We start from the raw sequence: 27,559 nt of genomic DNA on the forward strand, positions 1-27,559 counted from the left end.
TATAATATCACAGAACAATATTCAAAAGCACACCACCTGGATGTTGAGTTCTACTTTATCGGTGCATTTTGAAAACAGACATATTTTGTTGCAATGTATCTTCATAAAAATATTACTAGCATTGAAAATAAAATTACCATAATCGTAAGATTTATATCAGGTGTTTTTTTTTACTTTTAGGTAGTGTCTATTATTCAAATCCATTTTTCAGGAAACAGCACCTCATAGTTTTTCTTATTGTTATTCAGGTGAAATTCCAGGGAAACCTGGGCAAGTCATGAGACAGCAAGTTGGAGGGTCAGTCAGTGGTGGAGGCCTCCGTGTATGGTGGAAGAAGGCTCCAGAAAATGGAGCTCCACTTATAGCATATACCCTACAGGCTGCTCCTTACAATGCTGAACAAAGTGACAACCTCACTTATGTCACTGTATACAATGGATCTAGTACGTAGTGCCATTTTTTCTGAAGCCTTTTGTAACAACCTTATTAGATGATGAAATATCTTTTTTTAAGTTAACCAAACCAGAATTATTACATTTTACATTTTTGCTCTGGTAAGTTAACATAGAAACATTGTAATACTTTTACCTTTACCGCCTTGTCATTTTTTGCACTTGCAACATCCTTGCTTAGCTTTTATTTAATTGGAGTGAAGGTGTATATTTTCCTTATAGTGTGTAAATATTTACTTGATTACCATGATCCTAAAGAATTTAATCTCATCATCTTCCCTCATTAGACAACTACTGGCTCATCAGTGGTCTGGACGGTGCCTCAAGTTATATCTTCCGTGCTCGAGCTATCAACGAACTTGGTCCTGGTCCTTGGGGAGAAACCAATGTGATTGAAACCATCATTGGGCCTACAATGCTAACACAAACAGATATCCCCACAATACTTGCCTCGACAATACCCTCTTCACTCTTCTTCTTTGCTATTCTATTTGGATGTCTAATATTTGGTAAGTATGAGACATATCTCATACCATATTCTTATTATCTGCTTAAGACATTGTGTTCCCCATTTTCTATGTGATTTTATAATTGCTGAAAAATTATGACAAAGTTTATTATACTTTTCATTAGGAATGAGAAAAACCGATCGCAGAAGGAGAAAAGTAAAAGCTGCTTCCCTCAGTGATTCATCCCACCATCACCACCATCATCGTAATCGTGAGGTTGAATTGGCAACATTACGTCAGTTACCAACCAATAACAATTTTGTCACAGAAAACAATGTCCTCTACAATCTTCATACCTTTCCAGGTTTGTTAAAATTTTATATTTACAGCATACGAATATGATTTAAGAAGCTGTGGATAATTTTTTCATATACAGTATTCAGTAAAGTTCAATACTGTAACCAATGTCACATTTTTAAACCCAGCGTTCTGAACATGGGTGCAGATTGAAGCAAGGTAAAACTGAAAAGTTGCACAGCTAGGTAGAAAGAGACTAAAGGGAATGTTTGAAAAGTAAAAGCCAGTAATGAAAAGGGCCTTCATTATGAACAGGGACTTTGTCATGTGCATGGTATATCATTTAACCATACCAGTACTTTTGTTACTAAATATTTCTTCTAATGATTTTTCAACTTGCAATTCAAAATCCTATTTCAGGGGATGACCTGGATTTACCACACGTTTCTAGAAACTGCATTACCCTGACAAAATTCCTTGGAAGTGGTGCTTTTGGAGAAGTGTTTGAAGGAACTGCTTGTGAATTACCAGGATGGCCAGATGTAACAAAAGTTGCAATTAAGGTACATACTTTTTGATGTTCCTGTTTTATTGTTCAAAAGATTATTTAAAAATGCATTACATCAGTTGTTCAGTATAACCTGAAATAAGTTTCTGAAAACTATAAATGCTACAAAAGTACTTTGATATTTAATAAGGTGCTGTTATACGTCCTATTTCCTTTCACATAAGTAGGTGAGAAACATATTCTGTTTGTCCTTTAGACTCTGCGAAAGGGTGCTACAGAGATGGAGAAGGCAGAATTTCTGAAGGAGGCCCAGTTGATGAGCCATTTTCAGCATGAACATATATTGCGACTTCTGGCTGTCTGCACTGATCATGATCCTTTCTTCCTTATTCTGGAGTTGATGGAGGGGGGTGATCTACTCTCGTATCTCCGCACAAGCAGAGGAGTATGTTATTTCTGGCACTCCTGTATTTTACATGATACACACAGTTTTTGAAAATGCTCAGGGTGGTAAATGATTTGAATATTATTAGCTTTACATGTATATGATATACATAAAGAATATAGCAATTATGAAAAGAAAATCATATGGAAGTAACCTCTGCAAGCTTTAAATTATCTAACCTTAGGCCTTACACATTTTGAGAAATTTCGTATAACCATTACCAAAGAACAATAAAATCTGCTAGACCATGAAGTTTTTTAATAAGTAATAATATGTTCATTTTGTAAAAAAGAAACCTATGGATTGTTTGCTTTTTGAAATCTGTTAACTCAAAATATATGCTTGACAAATTTCTGAAATGTTTTTGATATAAAAGGTGAATTTTCCCAAGTATAGACTATGCATATCAATAAAATAAAGTTCTCTACTTTACAGGCTGATAGTGGCTTAACCCTTGCTGATCTAGTGTCCATGTGTGTTGATGTAGCTAAAGGTTGTGTCTACCTTGAGGAATTACACTATGTCCATCGTGATCTAGCAGCCAGGAATTGTCTTGTAACAACAACTGACCCTGAACTGCGTGTTGTCAAAATTGGTGATTTTGGACTGGCTAGGGACATTTACAAAAATGATTATTACAGAAAAGAGGTAATGTCAGTCCTTTTGTTGTTTATGGGTTTAGATTGTTCCTTAAGTAATAATGATATACTGTGATACTATTGCCATCCAGTATAGCAGACCTAATTAACTTTTTATTGTCTGTTCATTGCTAGTTAACCTGCTACAGTAATAGCTAAATTGGAAACTTATTGACTGATTATTATATTGCTGCTTATACGAGTATTTATACCAAGTTTGAATCACAAGAAGTAATAAGAATATACTTACCTTAACATTTCCCAATTTTCAGGGAGAGGGTTTATTACCTGTCAGATGGATGTCCCCTGAATCTCTTGTTGATGGAGTATTTACAAGTCACTCTGATGTTTGGGCATTTGGCGTATTGTTATGGGAAATCCTCACCCTTGGCCAGCAACCATATCCAGCTCGTACAAACTTAGAGGTACTTCATTATGTCCGAAGTGGAGGCCGCCTCACACGTCCACCTAATTGTCCCGAAGAGCTGTGAGTTTTTATTCTTATCTTTAGTACCTTATGCCCTTTTATTAAGAGCAAATAATTTGACATGTATCAGTTGCTGTTAAACTGAAGCAGTTACTGTACTTGTTAAGGAAATTTTTAAAACCATAGGAAATTTTTAACAACCATAGGCCGTTTATTTGAAATCAATTTAATATTTTAAAAAAAATATGTACTGTAGCTTGTAGCCATTATTTTTTTAGCATAATGTTAGATTTGTCATGCTCTCTTATTTGTGGTAATGTTTATTCTTTTTGAATTGGCAGCAAAATGGAAATAAGTCGGTGACTTATATTATTTGACAGCTTTCAGGTAATGCCAGTGTTTATGATGTATGGCTTTAGTATATTGTAATATTTTTACCATCTAGTACAGCAGACCTAGCTATTTGTCTTCTTGAAAATTAGCCTCGTAAACAAATACCTGTATGTGAAACTTTTTACTGATTATTATACTGCAACTTGAATTGACACCCTATTTCCATAACAGGAAAGAATGTGAATTAACTTGTACAAACTTATAAATGTAATGAGAAATAGACAGGACCAAAAACCTTACTTGACAGAAAAAGCATTGAAGAGTAAGGAAAACTAAATACTGTAATGTAAAAATCAATTGGTAGTACTGAACACTTCAACCTAGAACCCTTAACTGGTACTTATTGATACTTCAAAACAATCTCACTTAGCACAAAACTAAATACAGTAGTCAACTAAACTAACACACTAAACCAGCTACTAATTCGTACTGAAAGCAATACCCAGAAACAAACACAATATGCAAGATAAACACTAGAAACATTTAGAATCAGTGCTGGAACTTAAGAAAACAGAGACGCTAACATATGAAAAGTCATACAGTATAAACTAATAGTTAAGAGTGCCCCAAAAAAGAAAGGATTTGGGAAAGTGAAATTTGATACAACGATGAATTTGCAAAACAGACTACCCTAAACAATTAAAAAATCTGGGAAAGACTTGAGCTGCTGACCAGTGAACAAGAAGTGATACTTAGTTAACCAATAGGGACCAAGGCCAACCATAAATGTATGCACCAGCTAACTGGCAGCAGCATATCATTTTCATCTGCTGAGGAGTGGAGCTTCAGGACTTTATGCAAATGCGTACACAGTATATTAAAAGGGATAGGTTTATAATGAATCATATTATTGTTTGTAACCAGAATATAAGGAATTGCACAAATGTTAATAGGAGATATGAGTGTAACAGTATTCTACTTATCTCCTGTATTAATGTAGTAAGAATTTTTTTACCGTACCAATCAAAACTTTTTACTTGTAGAGGATTCTTCTTACATTTCGTAACAGAGAAATAATATTCTTCTTGTGTTTCTTTAACACTTTAACAGAAAAATGTATTTGTATTAATTCTCCTCCCCAGCCACAAGCTGATGGATCGTTGTTGGAGCTACAGTCCAGAAAATCGACCAACTTTCAAGGAATGCCTAACTGCTCTGGTAGTGCTGCAGGAAACTATTTCTGCTTTGCCAGCTCTAGCTGTGCATAATGTCCACTATATAGGTTCAAATGGTAAGCTCTTACATACAGTACTTCTCTGACTGCATTGCTTTGTTTGGTGTGGCTTTGACATTTCAACTCTTATAAAAGAATTTGATAGTGAATGCATAAACATCAGTGATGTCTCCCCAAGTTACATCACCTTTACTTGCAGAGTAAATTTTTTTTTTCATAATGCTTTGGTTTGCTAGTTCTTGCTTTCCTCTCTCTGAATTTTGATTGAAGTTGTAGCTTTTTGTATCTGAATTTTTTTTGCACACATGACTAAAATATTTCAACAGCTCATGTAATTCAAAAAATCATACCCGAAGCTTGTGAATGCCACATGATATACCATCATTTTACGATTATGAAAATTGTTTTTAAAATTTTGTGTGTTCTTAAGGGTCACACAGACATCTGTTTTGTGATGTGCTAGTTTGAAAGTAAATGATGGATGCAGTACTATAAAGTAATGTTAGCAGCATAAAATTCATTTACGAGGAAAATGGAATGACTAAAGTTCATAAGCATGACAACCTCATTCTGAAGTGATGCTGTTGCAGTATACATTGATTGTCTGCAAGGCTATTATATGCATGGCCATTAATGCTTGCATTATTGCCTCTTTATTTTTATTTTATTTCTGTGTGTTTTTAGGAACCTGTGGACTTGATAATCTGGCCTATGCTGGAGAACGAGATGAAAACCACAACACAAACTCAGGTGGGGTTTCTCACAGTGATGAGTTCTTTAACGTGTAAATGGTGCACGGGCATGAATTTGCCATGGTCCTATTCTTAATCAGGTATTGAATATTTTCAGTGAATTCTGATTGTGTAATTAATGAAGTATGAATTAGATTTGCAATGCCAGTTCTTCTTCAGCATCTTAAAATAATCACCTGTGATATGTTTGTCAGAATGTGTCATCAATCTACTCTTATTATTAGCTTAAAATTTATTTGCAGTGATATAGTGCTGTCTTGGAGCTACATATAACTCTGAAAAGTGAATGAGTATAGAAAAGTTCAGTAGTTTGACTTTAGGGCTTCAGATTTCATCTGATTCTTTAGTTTAAGTTCAAATATAGTAACTAAACAAGTGGATGTAATGGAGAGTTGAGAATGTTTTGTATAAAAGATTTGCAAGACATTAACATTACTGTTACTTTTACCTGGGGTAGATAGTTATCACAGGCAGCATAAAAAAATAATACTAATTTCTTCGTCCTTATACATCAGACTTTTTATTTTCTGGATGTAGTTGACATTACCTCATATGCAGGTGTATGAGGTTTGTAACCTTAATGATCCTGTTGAAAATTGAGATACCCACTCACATTTTCACTATCATTATTAAGTAGCTGCACACAACTGCAGTGTCTAAGCTCACATTTTCTAATGTTTAATAATAGTAAATTTAATGCTTTTGAGTTGTAATGCTTTTAACATAAGATGTAAGTTAAGAGACTTGTAAAAATCTAATGCTTGTAACACAAGATGTAGTTTAAGAGACAAAATTTTTAGCAGTCTTTTTCATTAATCTTGAATTTCACCTATAAACTGTAATTCTGGTATTATTTTGCATGACTCAAATAGGGATATTATCTGTATTATGTATATATATTTGTGAATGTTTTGATTTATATTTTTCAAAATGTGTTTTGCAAAACATGATGGACACGAAAAATTATGGTTTCATTTTAGTAATGGATTAGGAAGCTAAGCTATTGCTCTGTAAGTACTGTGCTGTAATAGTTAAGAGAGCTATAGAAGGAAGTGTCAGTGATAATAGCATGTTCATCACATCTAATATCATTTGTCCTTATCATACACAGGTGAACCTCAAAGATAAGATATTGAAAAAATGGTTATAATTTTTATCAGGATTTTAAAAGCATGGCTTATTCCTTTCATCTTTTCAGGAAATTCACTTCTTCATGAAAATGACTGCACTGGCAATTCATGGTCTGCTCAGACAAGTGAGAGTGTCGTAAACCTAGGAAGGAGGAGAGAAAGTAGTGATGATGATGCTGGAATAGGAATAGAAGTTGAGGAGACAGACTCATTTTCAGGTGCCAGTACACTTCCTCTCACTACTCCACTGAGAAGACATCAGCAGTATTTACAGTTAGTGAATGAACCTTCTGCCTCATCACCTCCTGTTTCTCCCAGATCACCCCCTGCTAGTTTCCCTCTGGTAGGTGAAACATCATCGGACTGGTCAAGGCTTCCTTTGTCAATGTCTGGTGTGGAAAGCCCGCAGTCGCCCTCTAGTCTGATTACAGAAGCTCAGGTTTCTGTACCATCCACTCCAGTGACTTTGAGTGTTGCTTCTCCAGCTCCAGATTCACCTACAAGTGTTACTTTTACCTTTCCAACCTTACCAAGCATAATGTCTCCTGACCACTACCTCAAACCTTGTAATAATAAGGCTTTTGCAGGATCTACTCCATCAGCTCTACATGAAAATGATGGGCAGGTTGAAGAGGAAGAGTCTGATTGCAACCAAATAACATTTGATAATTCATATGTTAATATGTCTGCTGGTGCAGACTTGAAGGCTGCACCAGAAGTGTCTGGTTCATTAGACTTGGAAAAAGTAAATGGTGTCATTCTGAGACGCAAGAAGGATTGTGATATGCTTGCTGATTTGGAAAACCATCGCTTGAGTGGGGTATCAGCATTGTCTGCTGTAAGTGGCATGACTTCTGCATCAACAGTTGACCTTGAACACAATTCAAGTCAATCTTGGTGTTGAAACTTTTCTATTCATATTGTGCAATCGAGCTTCTGTCATGTAATGACATGGTAGTCAAATAGTCATGGTAGCACTGATATTGATATACCTGGAATGTAGCGTACTTACTGTATCTTTGTGCACCAGTGTGATGCAGTACAGCAGCTGGATAAGTTCAGTATTCTAGTGTGTCATTATGGAATAAATAACGAGTGATTCAGCAAGAAATGCACACTAATGACAAAGTTGTTTTAATTATTTTTTTCAAATTGAAATTGAATTACAATCCCAGTGTCTTCCACAAAAATATCACCAAGAATAATGCATGTGACTGTTCTTTTGTTAATTGGCTTCCAAGTGCAGTACACAATACTACCTCAGTATAGTGCTGTGTGTAGGAAATCTAGAACTTTGCAGTCTCTTAAGAGAACTACCACATATACTGTTCTAGACAGCTAATTGTTGGAACCAGTCTGTCAGAGACTGCTACTTTCAGAAGTGCTTACATTGCAGTTGTCCATCATTAGTTTTGAAAGAAAAGAAGAGCTAAACCTGTGTTCATGTGATGACATCCTGTTGAAGTACAGTATTTCATGTATGGATTAAAATGTGTCAGTGATTTTTCCCCTCCTCCTAAGATCCACTGAGAACTTTCAAGCAATTTTATGTGAAGGATATTGGCTGTTCTTCTCAGAAAGGCAATTTTGCATGAGGAACAGATTTGATTAGTAAACCTGAAATATAAAGAAGCAGAGATGTCATAAAAATCCTCAAAAAAAACTATACTCCTTTTTTTCTGCTACAATGTAGGTCACTGAATCAGAGGTAGTTTGCAGTAATTTGCAATAGGCAAGATGTTTTTGACAGATTAATCAAGCTTAACAGGATTTCTTAATTATGAGAATTTCCCATGTAGGTAGGGTGGAGTATACTTTTATTTAGTGGTCTAGCAATGTGTGCTTTTCATCCAAACATATGACCTCAAGCTTGTATATTTTTTGTACATATACAGTTGTGTGTATAATGATAAAGTAATTATAACTGCTTTATGTACATATCTGCATTCTTTTAAGAATAATTGATGTATAAAGTGCATAATGTTTAAAAGCTTTATTTTGCAGTATGCAATGTTAAAAGCATACAGTACAACCCAATTTAGCTTTATATTATTATGTAAACATCTGATTTAAAGATAAGAAAGCACCAGATTTGGAGTAGCAGTGGACCTAGAGACAGTAGGATTAATGTATAGATATATCTGTGATTGAAAAGTTGCCTAGCACTTTCCACTGAGAGTATGGGAAGCTCTTGATTACAAGACATAGGAAAGGGTGATTTAGTTGTTATTCAGTTTCTAATTTCTGTTGTTTTTAAGGACAGGATACACTGTTACCATGTTTCTAACTAGACAGATTGAAAGGTGCAAGACGTTTGCCTACCTGACTTTCCTTTCTTAAGTTTTAATGCAATGTTTCCTTTGTTTTATCAGTTTTATTTTAACGTTTTCCTACAAATGCCGAGTTGTTGCAAAGAACCCAGGTGTATATATATTTAGAGCATTTATATCATGATGTACATAATCATAAGTCACAAAGACGAAGCCATTTAAAATTAAGTAGCTTTCTTTTGTAACTTAAACCTTTTACTTCATAGCTTCCTGAGGACAGCTTATGTAATTGCCTATGTATGTAGAAGTCGTAAATGTTTCCTGTGATATATAGCAAGGAGCTATATCATATTTAGTGGTGCAGACTGTGTAGGCAATTGTCTTTCTGGTATTCCTGTAGTGACAGTTGTGAACTATTTTCACCATGTTAACCACACTTCAAAAATACCAGTATTGCAATGAAATAGTATTGCTCCTACACAAATACAAACCCTCGGTCTTTACATATGGAGATACCCTCTGCACTGAAGGTATTTCCATATGTAAAGACCTCAGGTTTGTATGTTAGGAAAAATACAAATTACTTTAAAAAGTTGTCATATTTTGACATGTGAATATTTGTCAAACAGCAAAAGATTTATCATCATGTGAAATAACTGTTCACACTATGCATTGTACAGTATTCTAGATTTAATGTCCTCCCTTGATGTTCTTTAGGAAATTGTTTAATTTCAACACATTACCATATGCTCACTTAGTTGATTTCATGTCAGAGCCATAAAATGGAAAGGTATAGATTTCAGTACTTTTTACATGATTTGTCAATTCTTCGAAAGTATTTGAATTGTATCACTAGCATATGTTGAGGTTACTGAATTTTACAGGTACAGAATTTTATTTTATTGTAATTTACTTATTCCCAGGTAGCCGAAATGATTTTGGCTTCAGGTTTATATTCTCATTTAGGAGAATTGGTAAATTATATACTAATTTATAATCACTTCACCCTAAAAAGTAGCACCATAATTTAGTCAGATGTTCTTTACTGTATACAGTAGATGAAAAGAGGTAAAATTCTTGCATATTGCCATTTGCTGTGCCATTAAGTGGTTAACCACCATAAGTGTACCACACACAATAATCTAATATTTCAGTAGGTTTTACAAGGTGGCATTACACCTCTAAAGTTTCTTTTCTTCACTGTGAATATTTCACCTTATCCCTGTAGGTAACACTTGCTCTACAGTAAATGCATGATACAATTCACTTCAGTGTTGTAAATGCGCAGTTTTTATTGCAAAATTGTGAGTGCAATTTTAGTCTCATTTTCAACAGAAATTAGTAAAGACTGGTATATGTTAGACCATTCACATGTATGGGAACTTGGTATTTTAGGTAACTATATATTAATGTACTCAATCTCATGCATGTGAAATAAGGGGAGGAAAACTTGCAGAAAATGGGAAATACTCGGTTAATGGCATTTTCGATTAAGGCTTTAGGGGCTAATATCGATTAGTGTATTAAAATCCATAGTTTACTGTGAATACAATAGTTATGTAAAATGTCAATGATGTTTAGTTGTCATTTGCTGACATTTTTTATAAGTACAGTCGAATACAGCACTGTAGAAGTAGATATTAGCAGCTGAACCATCATATAAGACAGCAGACTATTATTTGATCAGTGTGTTTATAAGAAGAAAACCTTTCTTTCGGTCAGCTTTATGTGTATTTTTGTACAGCATGCAGCAAAATTCGTGTGACCCGATTTCTGGCAACTCTTACCTTCTTAACATTTCTAATGACGCCAAGTGGCAACGATAAAACATTTTGCAACTTCGCTCAAAAAAAAGACACAGTTCACTAAGCATCGTTTTAAAGTATTAATGCTATGTTTTTATCAAAATATCAGCTACGTCAAATATTATAAAAACATTAACACAGTAATTTTTAATTATGGTAAATTTGAAAATACTTAATGTATTTGACTTTTTACCCACCATAGTAATGTATTTAATGTAATGAACGTATCGGAGATGTAGTTGTGGGCGTGGTCTAACCAGACGTCAACTGTTTAAATGGCTGTGTGCCTCCCTTCGCCTTACCCGTAGGCCGAGTGCATGCACTTCGCGCTTCTCAAATATATCATTCTTATTAAGCGTATAGGCCTATGAAGAAAATAATGACGAAAGTATACTACACCAGGACTGTGGAGGAATTTCACAAATCCTGCTTTTTGGTCTTATAGACACCCTTTATAAGTTACAAAGAATCGACGCAACTATATATTGTTGCTATCTGAAATATAGCCTATTTAAAAATAGTATGTTATAAAGCCAGTGGCATAGGCCTAGACTTCAGAGCCATACTATTACAGTATTATTATTATTATTATTATTATTACGTTGTTGTTGTCATTTATTTATCTTTTTTTTTTCTTCAAACTTAAGAAACCCCTCGGGGGGGCTAGACCTATGTAGCTGTGGCTATAGCCTAAGCTATGGCTTGTAATAATTTATTGCAGTTATCAAAATCATGATCCTGGCTATAACATTGCTTTATACACAAAACTACAAAAGCGAAAAGAAGTAATAACTTTGATTTCATATCCCAAATGCATCAATGTTCATCTTTAGACTATGCTCTTCCTAACTTTTCTTTTCCTTTCCATCGTGACGTCTTCTTTCATAGTTTCACTGTATCCAGACTGACGGTTCCACGACTCACGGGATTCACGGTGAGCCGAGGGATTCATGCTACAGTAACGTGTTTAGTTTTCGTCCCGAAACATTATTGTAGCATGAAATACTTTCACGATCCAATATATTTCAATGGTAAGATTCTACATAATAAGTGACCAACTTTTCCTCATAAAAGTAAAATATGTTTTAATACTAAGTGGCAACTTGGGAACAACGCTTGTCCAGTATAAAAATAAAAAAAAAGCCGCACAAGTTTTGCCGCATGCTGTACTGTGCACTGATTTGGTTAAACTATATGAAATAAGAATGCCACTGGTATTGTTGTTTTTATCAGAATACGGAGCTTCCCTCACTATTATGACTTTTTGTCACTTTAGTATTTTAATGAAATGTTCGTTCTTGATCTTTACGTCGGTTAACGACGTAATTATATTTGTCATAGGTTAATGAAAAGGTTTAGGCTATCTTGTTTTTTGACAATGTTATGCATCTTTTGTCATTATCAAAATCATTGGTAGATTGGCAAATGGTAGAGTACAATGCCGCTTTTTAAAAATCTTTCTGACTGGTAGAAAGCTGTCAATTTTTTCCAAAGACATTATTAGTCTTTCTGATTTCTATTACACTAAAATCTATGGCTTCAAATAAGTGCTATCCCTTTTATCTAATACAGTATTTAGAATAATTGGCACAAAACCTAAGTACTGTACATTAGTAATTGAATGTCATATGAGCCCTACTTTTGCCTTGTTACTGTTTGATAAATTTTGTACTTCTCACATGATCCTAGTGACAGTCATGAAACTTAACATCCGTTGATGCACACAGGCATCTTAGGCAACTGATTCAGAATTTATATTCATGAGCGCTCAGCCCTTGCAAAATTACCGAGATAAAAATTCATGATGCACACAAGTCTTGCAAAGATTTGATTACCAGCAAATCAGTTTGCTCCCCACAGACACCAAACATACTTTATTGCAGTCATTACCCTTGCATTTTATTTTGGCTATATGCTACTGAAATTACTCGTGTGGTAGCCAGTAAAAATCGCCTTAAGTAACATCACCTGTTATATTCTTCTGTAGCTACTGTGGTCTTCTTTTGGGGTGATGATTATGATATTACATTCAGTTGTAATTTTTCATCATAATCATAAGGGATGTAATAAAACATGATCGTTTTATCTCTGCTTCTTTTTAACTGAATTTATAGATATGAGTGGTTTTGTTATGTTATCATTGTCTTTTTACTATTTGTTATTGTGATCTCCTCTTCCATGTGTCCCTTTTGCTTTGTTTTGTTAAACATAGAAATTTATTAATTAAGTTTATCTTAGGAATTAAACACTGACAGTGTCATCGAGTATGGTGTAAACTGAGCTTTAAGTAAGTGCTCTTTAATCTGGTGCTTATATGATGCTCTGGAAGCTGGCTTTAAAGAGGCACATATTTTGTATAAAAAGGGTTATTTCTTTTGTTGTACATAATAAATCTCCATTTGTCATTGGCTTTTCTTAACACTCAAGAAATTGTGCATAAAAAGAGATAGAAGTTCTGAAACCTTATGTTTACTGGAATGTCTCAAAAAGTTCCCAATGTCCAGTTCTGCAGATATACCGCACACACTAATGATTTGGATGTATGCTTCAGCGATCACAACTTCGAGTTCTAGATATATTTAACAGTACTTCAATTAAGAACCACAAATGTTAAGCAGATCAGGATAACCTTATTTTCAGCTTATAAGCTGGGAGGAGTTTCATTAAGATTGGGCAAGAGAATAAAACTGGAACTTGAAAACATAAAGCAATGATGCACATAAAAAAATTACAAATATAGAAGACTACTAGAGGAACTAAATTTAATGAATAAAATGAGAGCTTAAATACAACACAGCGAATTATAATATACTGTATATCTCTCAATAGATACAATAAATTTTATACATGCAACAAAAAATGAGACGTGCAGCCTCATCCGAAAGGCTGCATATATTAATAATCTAATATGAACAAAAAAATTCCGACAAATTATTCCCAACAGGAAAATTTTTGCAGAAAAATTCACTAAACACTAGAAAAACGCAAAAAAAAAAAATTAACTAACAAAAACCATACCTCCCACTGTAAATTAAGGAAATAAATTCTCTAGTAAAAATAACTTCAATAACAAAAACTTGTACCCCCATATAATTAATTCAACCTATATACGATTCTGTGGAATGCAAGTTACGTTCGCTATTACCATTATTAAAAAATTACAGTAATCTCGTGAAAAGGGCACTGACATCGTTTAAGAACTTTTCGGTTATTTTTACCTGAAATAAGTACATTTACACAGGGTACTGTTAAAGGAAAATTATGTATAACAAACTTCATCACTGCTCAACAAACGTTTAGCCTGGTAAAGTTTATCTAAAATCCTGTCATTTTATCTTTTAAATAAAGAGTTTATTACGAGAAATGTCATACTAATACAGTAACAGCAACATAAGACGTGAACCTCAACTAAAAATAATACTAATGTAGTGTACCATTAGTTGCATACACTAAAAAGAATTGTTTACCAAAATTTTCATTTTCTGTGAATGGTAACTATAGAAAACGCAACCCTTTCAGTTAGATATTGTCGTTAACTATAATTCACAGATATTCAAGACTAATTCGCCTACTCTTTCACACACGCACATAACAACACATTGTCTAACCCGACGGTAATTCACGGGAAAATCCTTCACAGTACTACAGGCACTGAACCAGTGTCTACGAATGAAAAAGACTTAGGAGATACATTACATAATAAAATCCCTGATGTTTGTTGACAGCGTTTCAATAAACCAAAGGCAACTATAGCCAGGAACAACTCAAGTTATTTACTTTTAAATCTAGGTCTGATAAATAGTTTGGCAGACTATTGCAGCCACTCTTAAAACAGAATAGTCTTGTGACTACCTAGTTTTGTGCTGTATAAACACTTTAGCGTACACATAAAGAGTCATTTCCTTGGATAATATATTCAATTTTCACTACATCTTAAATTTTATTTGCCATATCTAGATGATTTTTGCTCTTATAATTATTGGTCATTATACATCTCTGAAATTCTTTCAAACTAATTTTCTACAACACAATGGATTGTTAGAACTACCATCTTTTCCCCTTCCTGACTTGAGATCCTGCGGCAGATCTTTTCCTAGCAGAATTTGCATATCTATGAATATTTTCTCATGCTGATAATGTAATAACTAAACCATTTTAAATAATTACTCAGAGTTTTATAGCTTATTTAATTTCTTGTGCAAACATAAATCTGAAACTTTGTTAACAGGCTAATAGCGGAACTACAAGTGGCAGAGCCGCAATTTACCAAAAGGGCTCGAGTTAACCTTGGTTTGATTAATGGTACTTATACACTATTCGTGATTTGCAACGCTAACATTCAGTGATAACGTTTTCACACCTGAAGTGCAATCGTCGGTTTGGTTAGGGAAATGACGGTAAAGTTTTTCGACACTAAACAAGAGGCTGTACTTCATCCAAAGGAAACGTCTACTCTTCTATAAGCAGGTTCAAATTTGCCTTATGCTTTCAGAAAAATAATCGAGTATTGTCTTTCTGTAGTTGTCCTTGAGTTCGTGAATAACACTGCTGTCGAATTTAATTTTTATAATACTTTGGACTAACTGTTTCACTGCAATGGACACATTCTTTTTCAAATTACGTCAATTTTATCACTATACTCCAAGGTTATTTCAAGCAGTCTAGTCTACCGGCACTCAATTCCCTGGGAAACACAGATTGTTATTCTCCCGGCGTGGGTATATTTCACAAGTGACAAGGGTAGTATCACGCTAGCAGGAAGTGCGCATAGGACAGACTTTGCCTATTATATACGAGTACATACGATACATCCTCTACTACACGCTTGTTGTTGCGTTAGTTTAAGCTGGCTTTATGTCAGCGTCGGCTCTTGCTTTTGGACAGCCCGCAGTACAACACGCCAGGCCAATCTCGTGTGCTGTAGTACTACGGGCTGTCCAGAAGCAAAAACCCATGCTGACATAGTGCTTAAACTAACGCAGCAACAAGCATGTAGTAGAGTATGTATCGTATGCATATAATAAAGCAAGGTCTGTCCTATGTGCACTCCCTGCTAACGTGACACTACCTTTGTGAGATATACCCACGCCGGGAGAATAACAATCTGTGCTGCGAAACTTTGGGTAAATGTTACGATAAAATTATAAAAGACACCCCCACCCCTCCAACAATGGTGCGGGAAGTTAATTCCAGTATCTTCAGAAGTTACACCTATCAGGGAATATTCAAGGTCGGGCAAAACTTTACATAAGCATGCAAACCCTGGGCCTAGGCTACGTTCAGTTGTAATTTTTTTTTTTTTTTTGTAAAATTTCTGTTTGGCTAAACTAACGATCAAAAAAAGGGAAAAGTGTAGTCTAGGTTTGGTACTATCTATAACACTTGGCTAAACTAACGATCAAAAAAAGGGAAAAGTGTAGTCTAGGTTTGGTACTATCTATAACACTTCATAAAAATTTTGACGTTTGTTAAACTAACCTAGCATAAACCTAGGGCCAATACTAAAAGTAACTTCCTGTCAACTTCTCCGAAATAAATCACAAATTTTTATTTGGTTTTAGTCGGTCTTTTATCATTACACTGTCAATGTTTTATTATACCATGTTAAAGTTGTTTCGAGTAAAATGCAGTGAGTATTTCGCAGACAAGAAAAAATGGTCTACGACTTGGGATTAGGCCTAGCCTATGGAGAATTTTATCCACAAGATTTCTGTTTGGCACGAGAGGCCTTATCAGGAAATTAATTCCAATGTATAGCCTACATGGTAATTCGTAGTTACTTAGCCTACATGCTATATAGTTAAGGCTTAATTTACCTTTACACGTGTGAGTAGAAAATATGTTTACGTTGTCGCCGAGTTTTAACATGGCCGCCTGCATTTTCAGTGATACCAAAGTTTGTTGTGTTGTGTATTATTTGTATAAAAATCCTCTTCATGTCTTTTTGACATAAATCGTAACCGTTATCATAAAAGATTCTGTTTTCATGATAACTAATTTAAAGTCTTGCGAATGAAAATAAAAAATAATAATGACTGGCTACTGCGAGCCATAGAAACATTAATTACTTACGTAACTAGTGGCTCGTCTGTCGGTGGCTATGGCAGAATGACAGTGTGTTTCGTCACGTTTTTGGTGTTGTTTATTTAAAAAAAAAATGTGGACAAACCGGCGTTGTTCCAGCACGGCCCCTTTGCCCCATGTCAGTTTTGGTGAAGGTGATAAGAGGATTGACGTGGACCTCTGGACTCGCAATCATCAAACGCTAGGTAGGCTGTGCTTTTCGTATTTTTATAACATGTTCAGGCTAGGGCCTAGGCTCTACATTGGTGTGGTAAACCCTGGTCGGTTTGTATGAGCAAATTCGTGCTGCAATTATCACAGTGTTATTTAACAGGTTGTATCAAGAGTTGTATGGAAATGGTTTAAAACGGTCAATAGTATTATGTTAAAAATGTATATAAACGATTATCGATGCTCACTTTGATTGTGATATTTCTTGATAATCAAATGGCCAACCTGATTGTTGGCAACAGGGCCTTGGAACTAGACTTAGGTTTGATTCCATCCATTTCCAGCCCATCCTGTCAACAGAATTACTTCGTTCAGAAAAGATATATTTAGAAAAACTTTGTGTTACACACCTCAAGAATAGATAATTATTTTGTATATATATACGCACGCGAGCACACAGCGTTGATTTGGTCAGCAGGAGCATAATGGCATCACACACACACACACACACACACACACACACACACACACACATATATATATATATATATATATATATATATATATATATATATATATATATATATATATATATATATCACATTACCACAAGTGAAAAATATGTTTATGTATGTGGATTGAGTGTTGACAGAAGTTAGAAAAATGGCCGCAAATGTAGGTGCTAGATTGCAAGATAAAAAAAAAATGGACTGTGATTGGAGTGTGGAGTGGTTGATTTTTGTAGATTTTACAGTATTGACTGGGGATAGTAAAAGTAAAGTGCAGAAACTAGTAAAAGGGTTTTCATTGCAAGAGGAGAAAGTTGAAACAGTAAGGCTATAACAGTTAACGGCAACAGAAAAATGAAACAATAAACGAGCACCAAAACACTCAATATGTTTGCTGGTGGCTTGCATGAGGGACAGCAGCAAAATTCGATACTTTTGAAGTAACCAAGTTGTGTATGCCATGAGCAGTAATGCTTGATAGAGTGGAAGGGGCTAATGTGAATTTCAATCTGTCCGAGGAAGTGATAGTTCAGGATGCTATGAGGGCTGAGACTGAGATTGAGATTGCAAATGAGATGAAGCTATGCAATCGTGAAAATATGACTGACTGGCTGGCCAGGATGTGTAAGGTTTTTTTTTTTTTTTTTTTTTTGGAATAGGGGAAGTTTCCAGAGAAATGATTGAGATGAGACAATGTATGGTATCTTCGTAAAGGGGTAAAGGTGCCGGAGTGAAGGAAGTATTATGGGATCTAGTTGTCACATAAAATATGAAAATTATGGCCCTCCCGTCGTTTTGGTTATTATTTCTGCCTCCCTGAGCTTAGGAAGAATCCTTACCAGTCTTCTGACAACTGTCAGTTTTTCTCGGAACGGAACTATCCGTCTTTTTCTCTATTGGCAAACTTTGGAATTCTCTCCATACTTCTTCTTTCTCTGATTGTTTTCATCTGTTCTCTTTTAAAGAGGAAAAGCTACACTCTTATCCCTTCCTCGTCTTTTTCTCTTTGCTTTTATAGTTGTTCCTTCTTGAAATTAGGCAGTTTTTTCGCCTTATTCTTTTGCTTCTTTTTTTCAATCACCTTAACAAAATCCACGATTGCTGAAGATTTTCTTTGTATCGTTGACATTAAGTTGCCCGTTCCATCAGCTTTCACATACTGGAGATAGTAATTACGTAGTTTACATTTGCGGAAAAACAAGCCAGCTTATGCAAGTGGAATCTGTGGTTGTTAACCAGCTCAGTGGTCTGGTAAAACTAAGATATAGGCCTACTGAACCAACGCATCAACAGCTTATCTCTCCCATAGGACGCAACCACGAATGTAGCCAACAACGAGGGCTCGAAACAAACACACAATGACGGTGGTGAAAGGACAGACCAAAAAAAATCCGGGCGAGCGCGTCAGGGAAGATTGTGTTGACTTACCATTAAGAGTGAGTTCAGGTACACCCGACATGTGTCCTTTGAGATGGATCTTCGGTTAGTCGATTACTGCCTGGATTGGTTTTCCTTGCGAGGAAAATGTTTTACCACGAGGCCTCGTGTATGTTTATATATATATATATATATATATATATATATATATATATATATATATATATATATATATATATATATATATATATATATATATATATATATATTATATACATATATATATATATATATATATATATATATATATATATATATATATATATATATATATGATTGTATGGGTGTGTATAGTGTTTCTTTTTTATATATTTTTTTTTGTTTTCCGTGAATCTTCTGTCACTTCCCCAATGTTAATTTCTCATTTAATTGCTTGGCAACTAGTTTTAGTCATCTGTGAATATCTTGTTAGTTTTTTACCTTTTAAATATATTTTATGGCATCTGCCCATATATAATTCACTTTTTTGCGGATTAGCTTTGAACAAAGTGATATCCTGTTACCAAAAAAAGCGTATACTTGGAACAAATAACCGGAGATTACTCATTTGAAAATGGAAATTGAAATTTGAGGCTGATGGTCAGTTAATCACGCCCACGTGAGCCCTAAATTCATAATCCTTTTTCATGATAATTGTTTCGTTATTCACAGTTAATTCTGGTAGGTTTTACTGTACGAAAATGTGAATTCAAAAGCAGAGTCAACTGAAGACTGATAGCGCTTTATACAAAAAATGAGACCAGCAGTTGGTGTAAGACAGACAACTTTGAAGGAACAAAAAGGTGCGATCTCTCTCTCTCTCTCTCTCTCTCTCTCTCTCTCTCTCTCTCTCTCTCTCTCTCTCTCGTCTTAGATAGAGCAAGCCTTATAGAAGTGAAGGTAGTCTATTCAAAGTAAGCGAAAATTGTGATAATTTTCATATCCTAAATTAAATTCAGGTATAATACGTTTCTCTCTCTCTCTCTCTCTCTCTCTCTCTCTCTCTCTCTCTCTCTCTCTCTCTCTCTCTCTCTCTCTCTCTCTGATTCAGGTGCTATCAGGCAACTTTAACATCCTTCTTGTTTGTCTCATTTCTTAGTCTTTTGGTTGCTTTGATCACACTATCTCCTGTGACTCATTGACTGACCCTCTACTTGTCACTGTTCCTTCCACAGATCAGCTATTTCCTACGCAGGAAGCTTTTGAAAGGGCCAAAAAGAAAAGAAGTTTCGAGTTGTGAAAAAACAAATCTGCAAGGAACTTCTTTCCACATTCGTCTGTTTACAACGGCTGTGTACGCGTGCTTTGTTTTCCAGTTATCCCATTATTGTCTGCAATTGTCACCAGTCTGAAACCAAGATCTACCCTGAGCAAGGCCTTTGGTTAATGAAAGAACTCAGTTCTATCGTATACTGAGTTTTCTATCTATAAGAATCCAAAACTTAGTTCTCACATATGCTGAGTCTTCTGTAGGAATCCTTTTCTGTCCTGTCGTATTGAGCATTTGGAACTGCACCATCAAAACAACTATCACTTTCTTCTCGGGCGTATGCATGGTAGCAAGTCTCTGATAATGTCCGTCAGGTGCAAGAGTCTGCTGACAGTGGAATAGATCCATTTATTACATTTTCCTATGGATGCTTTGTGAATTGAAACAGGACAAAAGATTTTTTGGTATTTGTTCTGAAGGTATTTGTTTGTTTGTTTGTTTGAGAAGGGAAACAAACAGCAAAGACCTAGAACAAGTTCACACCATTTTCAGTTTTTGTGTGGAACTTTGTGACATCTGGTTTTGAGTAAAGTGAAGAACGAAGTGACGATGGTGTTTTAAATGCTTATCTTGTAGTTTCTATGAGATATTTACAGTGTTTCGAATTGCTTCTTTTTTTATTGGCCATGGCTGTGTTTGTATACCCATGCATGGTAGTCTGACACTTGTGAGAACATTTTTTTAGGATCATTTATGATTAATAGCATTAACCCATTGTTGCGTCCGAGGTTGACAGAAATAAAATCCACTTCGATATGTTCCAATTTTATTTTCATATTCCAGCCACAAAAGAAGACGTTTATACACAGTATAATATATATATCTGCAGATGACTTTAGTCAGAAATTACCCTTTTCTTAAAAGGTGTTCAGAGGATAAATACAATGTTCTGAGAACCAACGAACTGAAAAGAATCACAGAGCATTTGAGAATTCGTAAGGCAGAAGAAACTAGGAACGCTCAGTTGGATGTCTTACAATAATAAACAACTGCTTCATTCTCGAGGGGAGCGAGAAGGGGAAAAAGTGAACGATTTCGCTGACTTCGCCTCGCGAAAACGAGAGCGACTTCAGAAGTGGCGCTTCGCCGTGCGTCTGTCGCGGCCGAGGCTCCGGCCGAAGCGGAGGTGTCCGTAGTCGTCGTATTCGGCGCCGCCGCCTCTCTTGCCGAACCTCATGTGGCCGTACTCGTCGAACTGTCGCTTTTCCGCGTCGTAGAAATCCATCAGCTCTGGATCCTCGAAATCAGTTACTATTTCCTCCATCAATGCTGGGGACATGTGGCTTTCCTCGAGCTGGAGTAAGAAAGTAATTCACATGAGCAAAAACAAAGTCATTGAGGCAAGAAAAAACAATCTGTCATTTTGATAGAATAGAATAGAATATGGAATAAGGCCAAAGACCAAGCGCTGGGACCTATGGGGTCATTCAGCGCTGAAACGGAAAATTACAGTAAAAAGGTTTGAAAGGTGTAACAGGAGGGAAACCTCCCAGTTGCTCTATGAATCAGTTGTTAGGAGAGGGTGGCGAGTACGATGGAAGAAAGGGAATAAGAACGGAGGTACAGTAAAAGGAATGAAAGGGTTGCAGCTAGGGGCCGAAGGGACGCTGCAAAGAACCTTAAGTAATGCCCACATTGCACCGCATGAGGTGTACTGACGGCACTACCTCCCTACGGGGGTCATTGTGATAACCCAGCAAAGAGAATCGAAAACGCTCACCTTTTGTCTGATGGCAGGCGCCAGCCTTCTGGCCAGGGCAAGCGACGGTTTTGAAGGGGCTGCATCCGCACTCCCAGACAAGAGGACAGCTGCCACCAACGCAACCAAAGCTGCGAAGGACCATGACGCTGAGGAGGGTCGTGTCACAGACTGCATTACGATCCCTGCAAAGAAAACGGGAGTCAGTCAGATCAGCTGATTTTGACATTTCGAAAGCCAGTACGTGAAACATGCAACAGGTGTTTAGAGTCTGATATGACATTTTGTCGCAATGTGGCACGCAAGTCAAGCATATCAGAAATTCGGCAAGTAAATCTGTTTCTTAGCTTCAGTTCCCTTAAAGTAAGACACCATGTCACTGAGTAGAGGAGCAAAACATAGATTGATATGTGTTAAGTCGAACAGGCAGTCAGTATATAAAAAAATATCTTCTAAAAAAGGGGGGGATATTTTGGTCGGCCTGATAATTGGTCCTTTCAGGAAGAAATGTGTCTGATTAATAGAATTTTCTTCGAGTTCCCTTCTCAACGAAAGGGACATTAAAAAAAAATAATCAGATTAAGGACTGTTATTTTATAGTAGCAACAGCTGCCGTTCTTTATCACCCTTTTTTCATATGATGGTTGTATGCCATGACGGAGCCCACATGAATTAATAAGAAATACAAACAGACTTGAACAGTATTGAAATCTGCGGCGAAACGGGTACAGTTCAGTTACATAGTTGTATCCTGAATGAAGAGACGCTTTAATTATTACTAATAAGAAGAAAATTTCCTATAACAATTCCTAAAACGTTAATCCTTCAGCCACGCGGGGTAGCCGTAATCAGATGCTGCATTTATTAGATGACGTCGTGACAAAAAATATAAATAAATGATTAAAAAAAAGAAATCATAGAGCTCAGTTAGATTTTTTTTTTTTTAGGAAATTACACATCCCGACTGCAAAGAAGAAAAACAAGCCAGTTTTATGCGTCTACTCGTTTGGGCGATCGGTTGTGACGAGCACAGTGATGACTGGTCGTAAGGATGCACAACTTTCTTAACTCTCTGATGCCACTGCTCTCTCTCTCTCTCTCTCTCTCTCTCTCTCTCTCTCTCTCTCTCTCTCTCTCTCTCTCTTTCTTCCTCCGTTTTGTATTTCTCTCTCATTTCTGCATATTTTCGATACTTATAAATTGTTTCTTCGTCGTCTATTTAACCAACCACTGCTAAAAGTAAAAATCTTAACTGAACCATGCAAAAAGTACATAGAGAACTATCAAAATTATGTCACTGAAAGTGACGGAAAATGCAAATAGTTTTTATTTATGGATAAACAGGAAAAAAGGAGATAGAAATCGGTATAGCTATCTATACAAATTTATTTATCATTTATTTTTTTCATTAAATTTTTATATTTTCAAGTGGCTCAATAAATTAGCCATTGGAAAATACAAAAATGCCATGTAATAAATAAGTGACAAACTATAACTTATAAGGAGAGCCACGCGTTACAGACTAAGATCTCAGATCTCATGATAACGAAGAAGTTAATTCTTATCTCTTTTGATCGCCGAGTGGATAAGACACTGATACCCAAGTAACATTCTAGAAAGACAAATTAATTAACGAGATATGCGATTATTACGAATTTTATTTCCAAGCTAGCATGATTCAATAATAATATGTTATTTATGGCTTGATATTTGAAAGTGTAAGACGCTCACATGTAAAATTTGTGAAACACACAGTCCAGTCATTTAGAAAAGTACAATTTTATTCCGCAATAGTTTGCCAAGCCGGACATTTCAGAAGTGGCCGTATAATTATTTTGTGTAACATGGGATAGTTATTTAAACTCTATAAGAGGAATTCGGGAGTTATTCAGAGTACAAAAGTATGGATTAGTGGGAGTGTCATTCCCATTAATCTCTAGAGACAAGTATAAATATTTTACTGAGTCGTTTTCATCTGCTCTTATTTTTCTTATCGGAAGATCTGAAGGGAACTCATTCTTAGTTTACATAAATCTGTTTTAAACTATTTTGTCGTTTTACAACCAGTGCTTGCTTCTTACTTTTTATACTAATCTCTTTTGAGTTAACGTACATGTTTAGCTTGTCGATTGAATTATGTTTACTGACTTTATTTTCTGAATGTGTCCAGTTATCCACTTGATTAATATTGAAAAGCGGTTGTGTTAGCGCCCGTTAATTTTCGCCGCACGAAGGACCCTCACTTAACGTCATTATTGGAATTTCTGTATTCAGCTTTGCAGCCTAGCCTAATTGTACTGTACTCTATTCAAATAAGCTGTAACTTTATCGCCAGAAGAGACGTTGTAGCGTAAACATTATGCGACTTCCCGAGTCAAATATTGCCTAAATTGACAGTGACTGCTTGTTCACTTATCGTGCCTTCTAACTAAAACTTCAGGGTAAAGGTTCAATACTCATGCATATATTCAACTTCTCATGATTTTGATCTTGGCCTAAACATCGTAAGTTCTTGTCGACATTCCACTTATGAAAAATATTGCTGTCATATTTGGAATTTTTCATTTTTTTCATCCCGATAGGCAAGTTGCATCCTCGTATTCCTTGAAGAACAAGTAAAGGACGGAGATATCAGTCGCATAAATTAATTTCCCTTGTGTAGGTTTGAAATTTCCCACGATTTTTGTTTAGCCTAAACCGTTTAGTTGATCAATATCAAGATTCGGTTGAGAATCTTATGTGAAAAGATATCGTGGAATTATTCTTAATCTTCCTATTTGATTTTTTCACTTTTTTACCCTATTTATACATACGTATATCTTTGTTCAGGTAAAGTAGTAACACAAGACCAGAATTTATCAGAGATACAGAATTGATTTTATTGCAATAAAGGTTCACAGCTGTTGATAAAGTTGAAAATTAAATTTAGTGTAGCAGTTTTATTAATTGTGAATTTGATCGTTAAGCAACAATTTCTTTATTGTTAGTATTTTTTTTTTTACATTTTTACTCCTCTTTATTGTGTAAGCAGGTATGCAATATAGACTTTCGTGATGTACGAATGTAAATGAGTGTAGAAACCCAGTGTGCTGAAACGCATCAGTCTTTAAATTTGCTGACATAGTCGCATAAACACGCTTGCGTGTGTGTGTGTGTTTGTTTGTTGTTTGTTTACGTATGCAGAAGAAATCCAGTAATCCAGAAGTGCTTATATTCCACCAGTTAGAGAATATAAAACTAAAACTGACAACTAGACAAAATTAAGCATGAATCAGTTTTCAATTCGTTTCCACCCTCAAAAATCTTTCATTTATAGATTTCTCTCTCTCTCTCTCTCTCTCTCTCTCTCTCTCTCTCTCTCTCTCTCTCTCTCTCTGTGTGTGTGTGTGTGTGTTAAGACAGACTAAGCGAGAGAGTGAAGTGAAATAAATTCTCCCTGTTTTGCGGGAGAATTCTATTCCAAACATAAAAATACTGTAATAATTACATATTCTAATTCGTTGGTGTCTTTTCATTACAACAAATTGCCTCCAATTTTTTAAATCGATTTTTCTTCAAATAATTAAAGGGGCTCTGATTTTGAGAAAAATTTCATCCCAAAAGAAAAACAAATAATTATTAACTCCTATGAAAATATATGTGGAATAACTCATTGAAATTATTGTATTTTTTTTTTACGAAAATAATGAAGACGGTTGGACGAACTGTTGTGATATATTAATATATTTTGTCTGATAACTGGAATTGCTTTTTTTGTCAAGGCCGTATTATATTTGTAAGTAATTAATCTCAAAGAATAGGGTAAAATAAAATAAACTCTAGAAGACCATTTTTGGTTTTCGAAAGAAGTTTTATCAGTTGATTCCGAATATCTTTTCGTTACCTTATTCTTAATAATAGAGTATAATTTGAATAAACATTCAGAAACCATGCAAATGAGCTAAACGGGTAACTATGACGTGCTAAACAGATAATAAGTAAAACAGAAGAAAAAGTGGAAGATATTTTTGCGTAATTTGGAAATATCACCGTATTTTCCTACAAACTTTTCCTATAGAACATTCAGAAGGAAACGAACCCTCCGATGACCAATGAAAAGGATCGCTTACCTTCGTATTAGCTGTTACGTGGTGTGGGATGTCCTGGGCCTTCTTCTCTGCCTCACTCTACTATATAAATACTGCCCTTAGTGACGTCATGTAGCTCCACCCACTCCCAAGACATTTGCCGATCCGCCCACTTGCAATGAAATTCTCTCTCTCTCTCTCTCTCTCTCTCTCTCTCTCTCTCTCTCTCTCTCTCTCTCTCTCTCTCTCTCTACATTTATATTTTTATCTACTCTTTATATTTTCTCTCTCTCTCTCTCTCTCTCTCTCTCTCTCTCTCTCTCTCTCTCTCTCTCTCTCTCTCTCTCTCTCTCTCTGCACTGCTTATCTACATTTATATTTTCACTCTCTCTCTCTCTCTCTCTGCATCTACATTTATATTTCACACTCTCTCTCTCTCTCTCTCTCTCTCTGGACTTATCTACATTTATATTTTCACACTCTCTCTCTCTCTCTCTCTCTCTCTACTTTATCTCTCTCTCTCTCTCTCTCTCTCTGGACTGCTTCTCTACATTTATATTTTCTCTCTCTCTCTCTCTCTCTCTCTCTCTCTCTGGACTGCTTATCTACATTTATATTTTCACACTCTCTCTCTCTCTCTCTCTCTCTCTCTCTCTCTTTGCTCTCTTATCTCTCTGGATTTATCTATTTATCTTTTCTCTCTCTCTCTCTCTCTCTCTCTCTCTCTCTCTCTCTCTCTCTCTCTCTCTGCACAGCTTATCTACATTTATATTTTCTCTCTCTATCTCTCTCTGCACTGCTTATCTACATTATATTTTCTCTCTCTCTCTCTCTCTCTCTCTCTCTCTCTCTCTCTCTCTCTCTCTCTCTCTCTCTCTCTCTCTCTCTCTCTCTCTCTCTCTGCTTATCTACATTTTTATTTTCACTCTCTCTCTCTCTCTCTCTCTCTCTCTCTCTCTGTAGCTCCTCGTCGGATGAGTCTGTAGAGTTGTCGGCTAGCACTCTGCTAGGCAAGAGTTCGAGTCTCCGGCCAGCCAATGAAGAATTAGAGGAATTTATTTCTGGTGATAGAAATTCATTTCTCGGTATAATGTGGTTCGGATTCCACAATAAGCTGTAGGTCCCGTTGCTGTGTAACCAATTGGTTCTTAGCCACGTAACATAGGTCTAATCCTTCGGGCCAGCCCTAGGAGAGCTGTTAATCAGCTCAGTGGTCTGCTTAAACTAAGGTATGCTTAACTTCTCTCTCTCTCTGCACTGCTAATCTACATTTATATTTTCTCTCTCTCTCTCTCTCTCTCTCTCTCTCTCTCTCTCTCTCTCTCTCTCTCTCTCTCTCTCTCTTTGCACTGCTTATCTATCTACATTAAATATTTGCTTTTTATTTTTACTCCTGAAAGGTTTCCTTTTCCGTCTTTCTGTCTGTAACTAATGTGTGGGTGTACTGACATTAAAAAATTAGGAGCGTAACGAAATTATAAATTATATTTTGTCTGCCGTAAATAATCTTTTAAAAAATGAAGCGGAAATAATATTATTTCGTGTTTCAATTTCATGAACGCTTGTGACAACATAACACAACAGAAGTGAGCTTACAATTTCAGTATGCAACTTAAATTTGTGT

General features: G+C 35.6%; 3 protein-coding genes across 12 annotated transcripts in view; 2 read left to right on the forward strand and 1 right to left on the reverse strand.

Annotated features, from left to right (window-relative positions):
- Positions 1–13,143, forward strand: part of sev (sevenless) — a 153,201-nt gene extending 140,058 nt beyond the window's left edge. For 4 of the 10 annotated variants that reach the window (XM_067124594.1, XM_067124597.1, XM_067124596.1 and 1 more), the window contains 10 exons: positions 249–443; positions 740–961; positions 1,086–1,265; positions 1,619–1,761; positions 1,963–2,151; positions 2,572–2,799; positions 3,062–3,276; positions 4,692–4,840; positions 5,468–5,533; positions 6,734–13,143. In XM_067124594.1, the coding sequence (XP_066980695.1) occupies positions 249–443; positions 740–961; positions 1,086–1,265; positions 1,619–1,761; positions 1,963–2,151; positions 2,572–2,799; positions 3,062–3,276; positions 4,692–4,840; positions 5,468–5,533; positions 6,734–7,569 (2,423 nt within the window). In that variant the 3' untranslated portion in view covers positions 7,570–13,143. Of the gene's footprint in view, positions 1–248; positions 444–739; positions 962–1,085; positions 1,266–1,618; positions 1,762–1,962; positions 2,152–2,571; positions 2,800–3,061; positions 3,277–4,691; positions 4,841–5,467; positions 5,616–6,733 lie in introns of all 10 variants that reach the window. The other 6 variants (XM_067124595.1, XM_067124603.1, XM_067124601.1 and 3 more) reach the window with 4 other exon arrangements.
- A 2,486-nt stretch (positions 13,144–15,629) lies between these two features.
- Positions 15,630–27,559, forward strand: part of Vps28 (vacuolar protein sorting 28) — a 37,159-nt gene continuing 25,229 nt past the window's right edge. Inside the window, exon 1 of the mRNA XM_067124607.1 lies at positions 15,630–17,009. Coding sequence (XP_066980708.1) covers positions 16,898–17,009 — 112 coding nt within the window. The 5' untranslated portion in view covers positions 15,630–16,897. The remainder of the gene's footprint in view (positions 17,010–27,559) is intronic.
- On the reverse strand, positions 20,923–26,026 carry Dsk (Drosulfakinin). The gene is made up of 3 exons (XM_067123991.1): positions 25,978–26,026; positions 21,890–22,053; positions 20,923–21,463 (listed from the first exon to the last, which is right to left on the reverse strand). The coding sequence occupies exons 2-3, from the start codon at positions 22,043–22,045 to the stop codon at positions 21,239–21,241; spliced, it is 381 nt and encodes a 126-aa protein (XP_066980092.1). The 5' UTR covers positions 22,046–22,053; positions 25,978–26,026; the 3' UTR covers positions 20,923–21,238.

Source organism: Macrobrachium rosenbergii, chromosome 22 (assembly GCF_040412425.1).
Source record: "Macrobrachium rosenbergii isolate ZJJX-2024 chromosome 22, ASM4041242v1, whole genome shotgun sequence".
In the NCBI taxonomy this organism is placed as follows: domain Eukaryota; kingdom Metazoa; phylum Arthropoda; class Malacostraca; order Decapoda; family Palaemonidae; genus Macrobrachium; species Macrobrachium rosenbergii.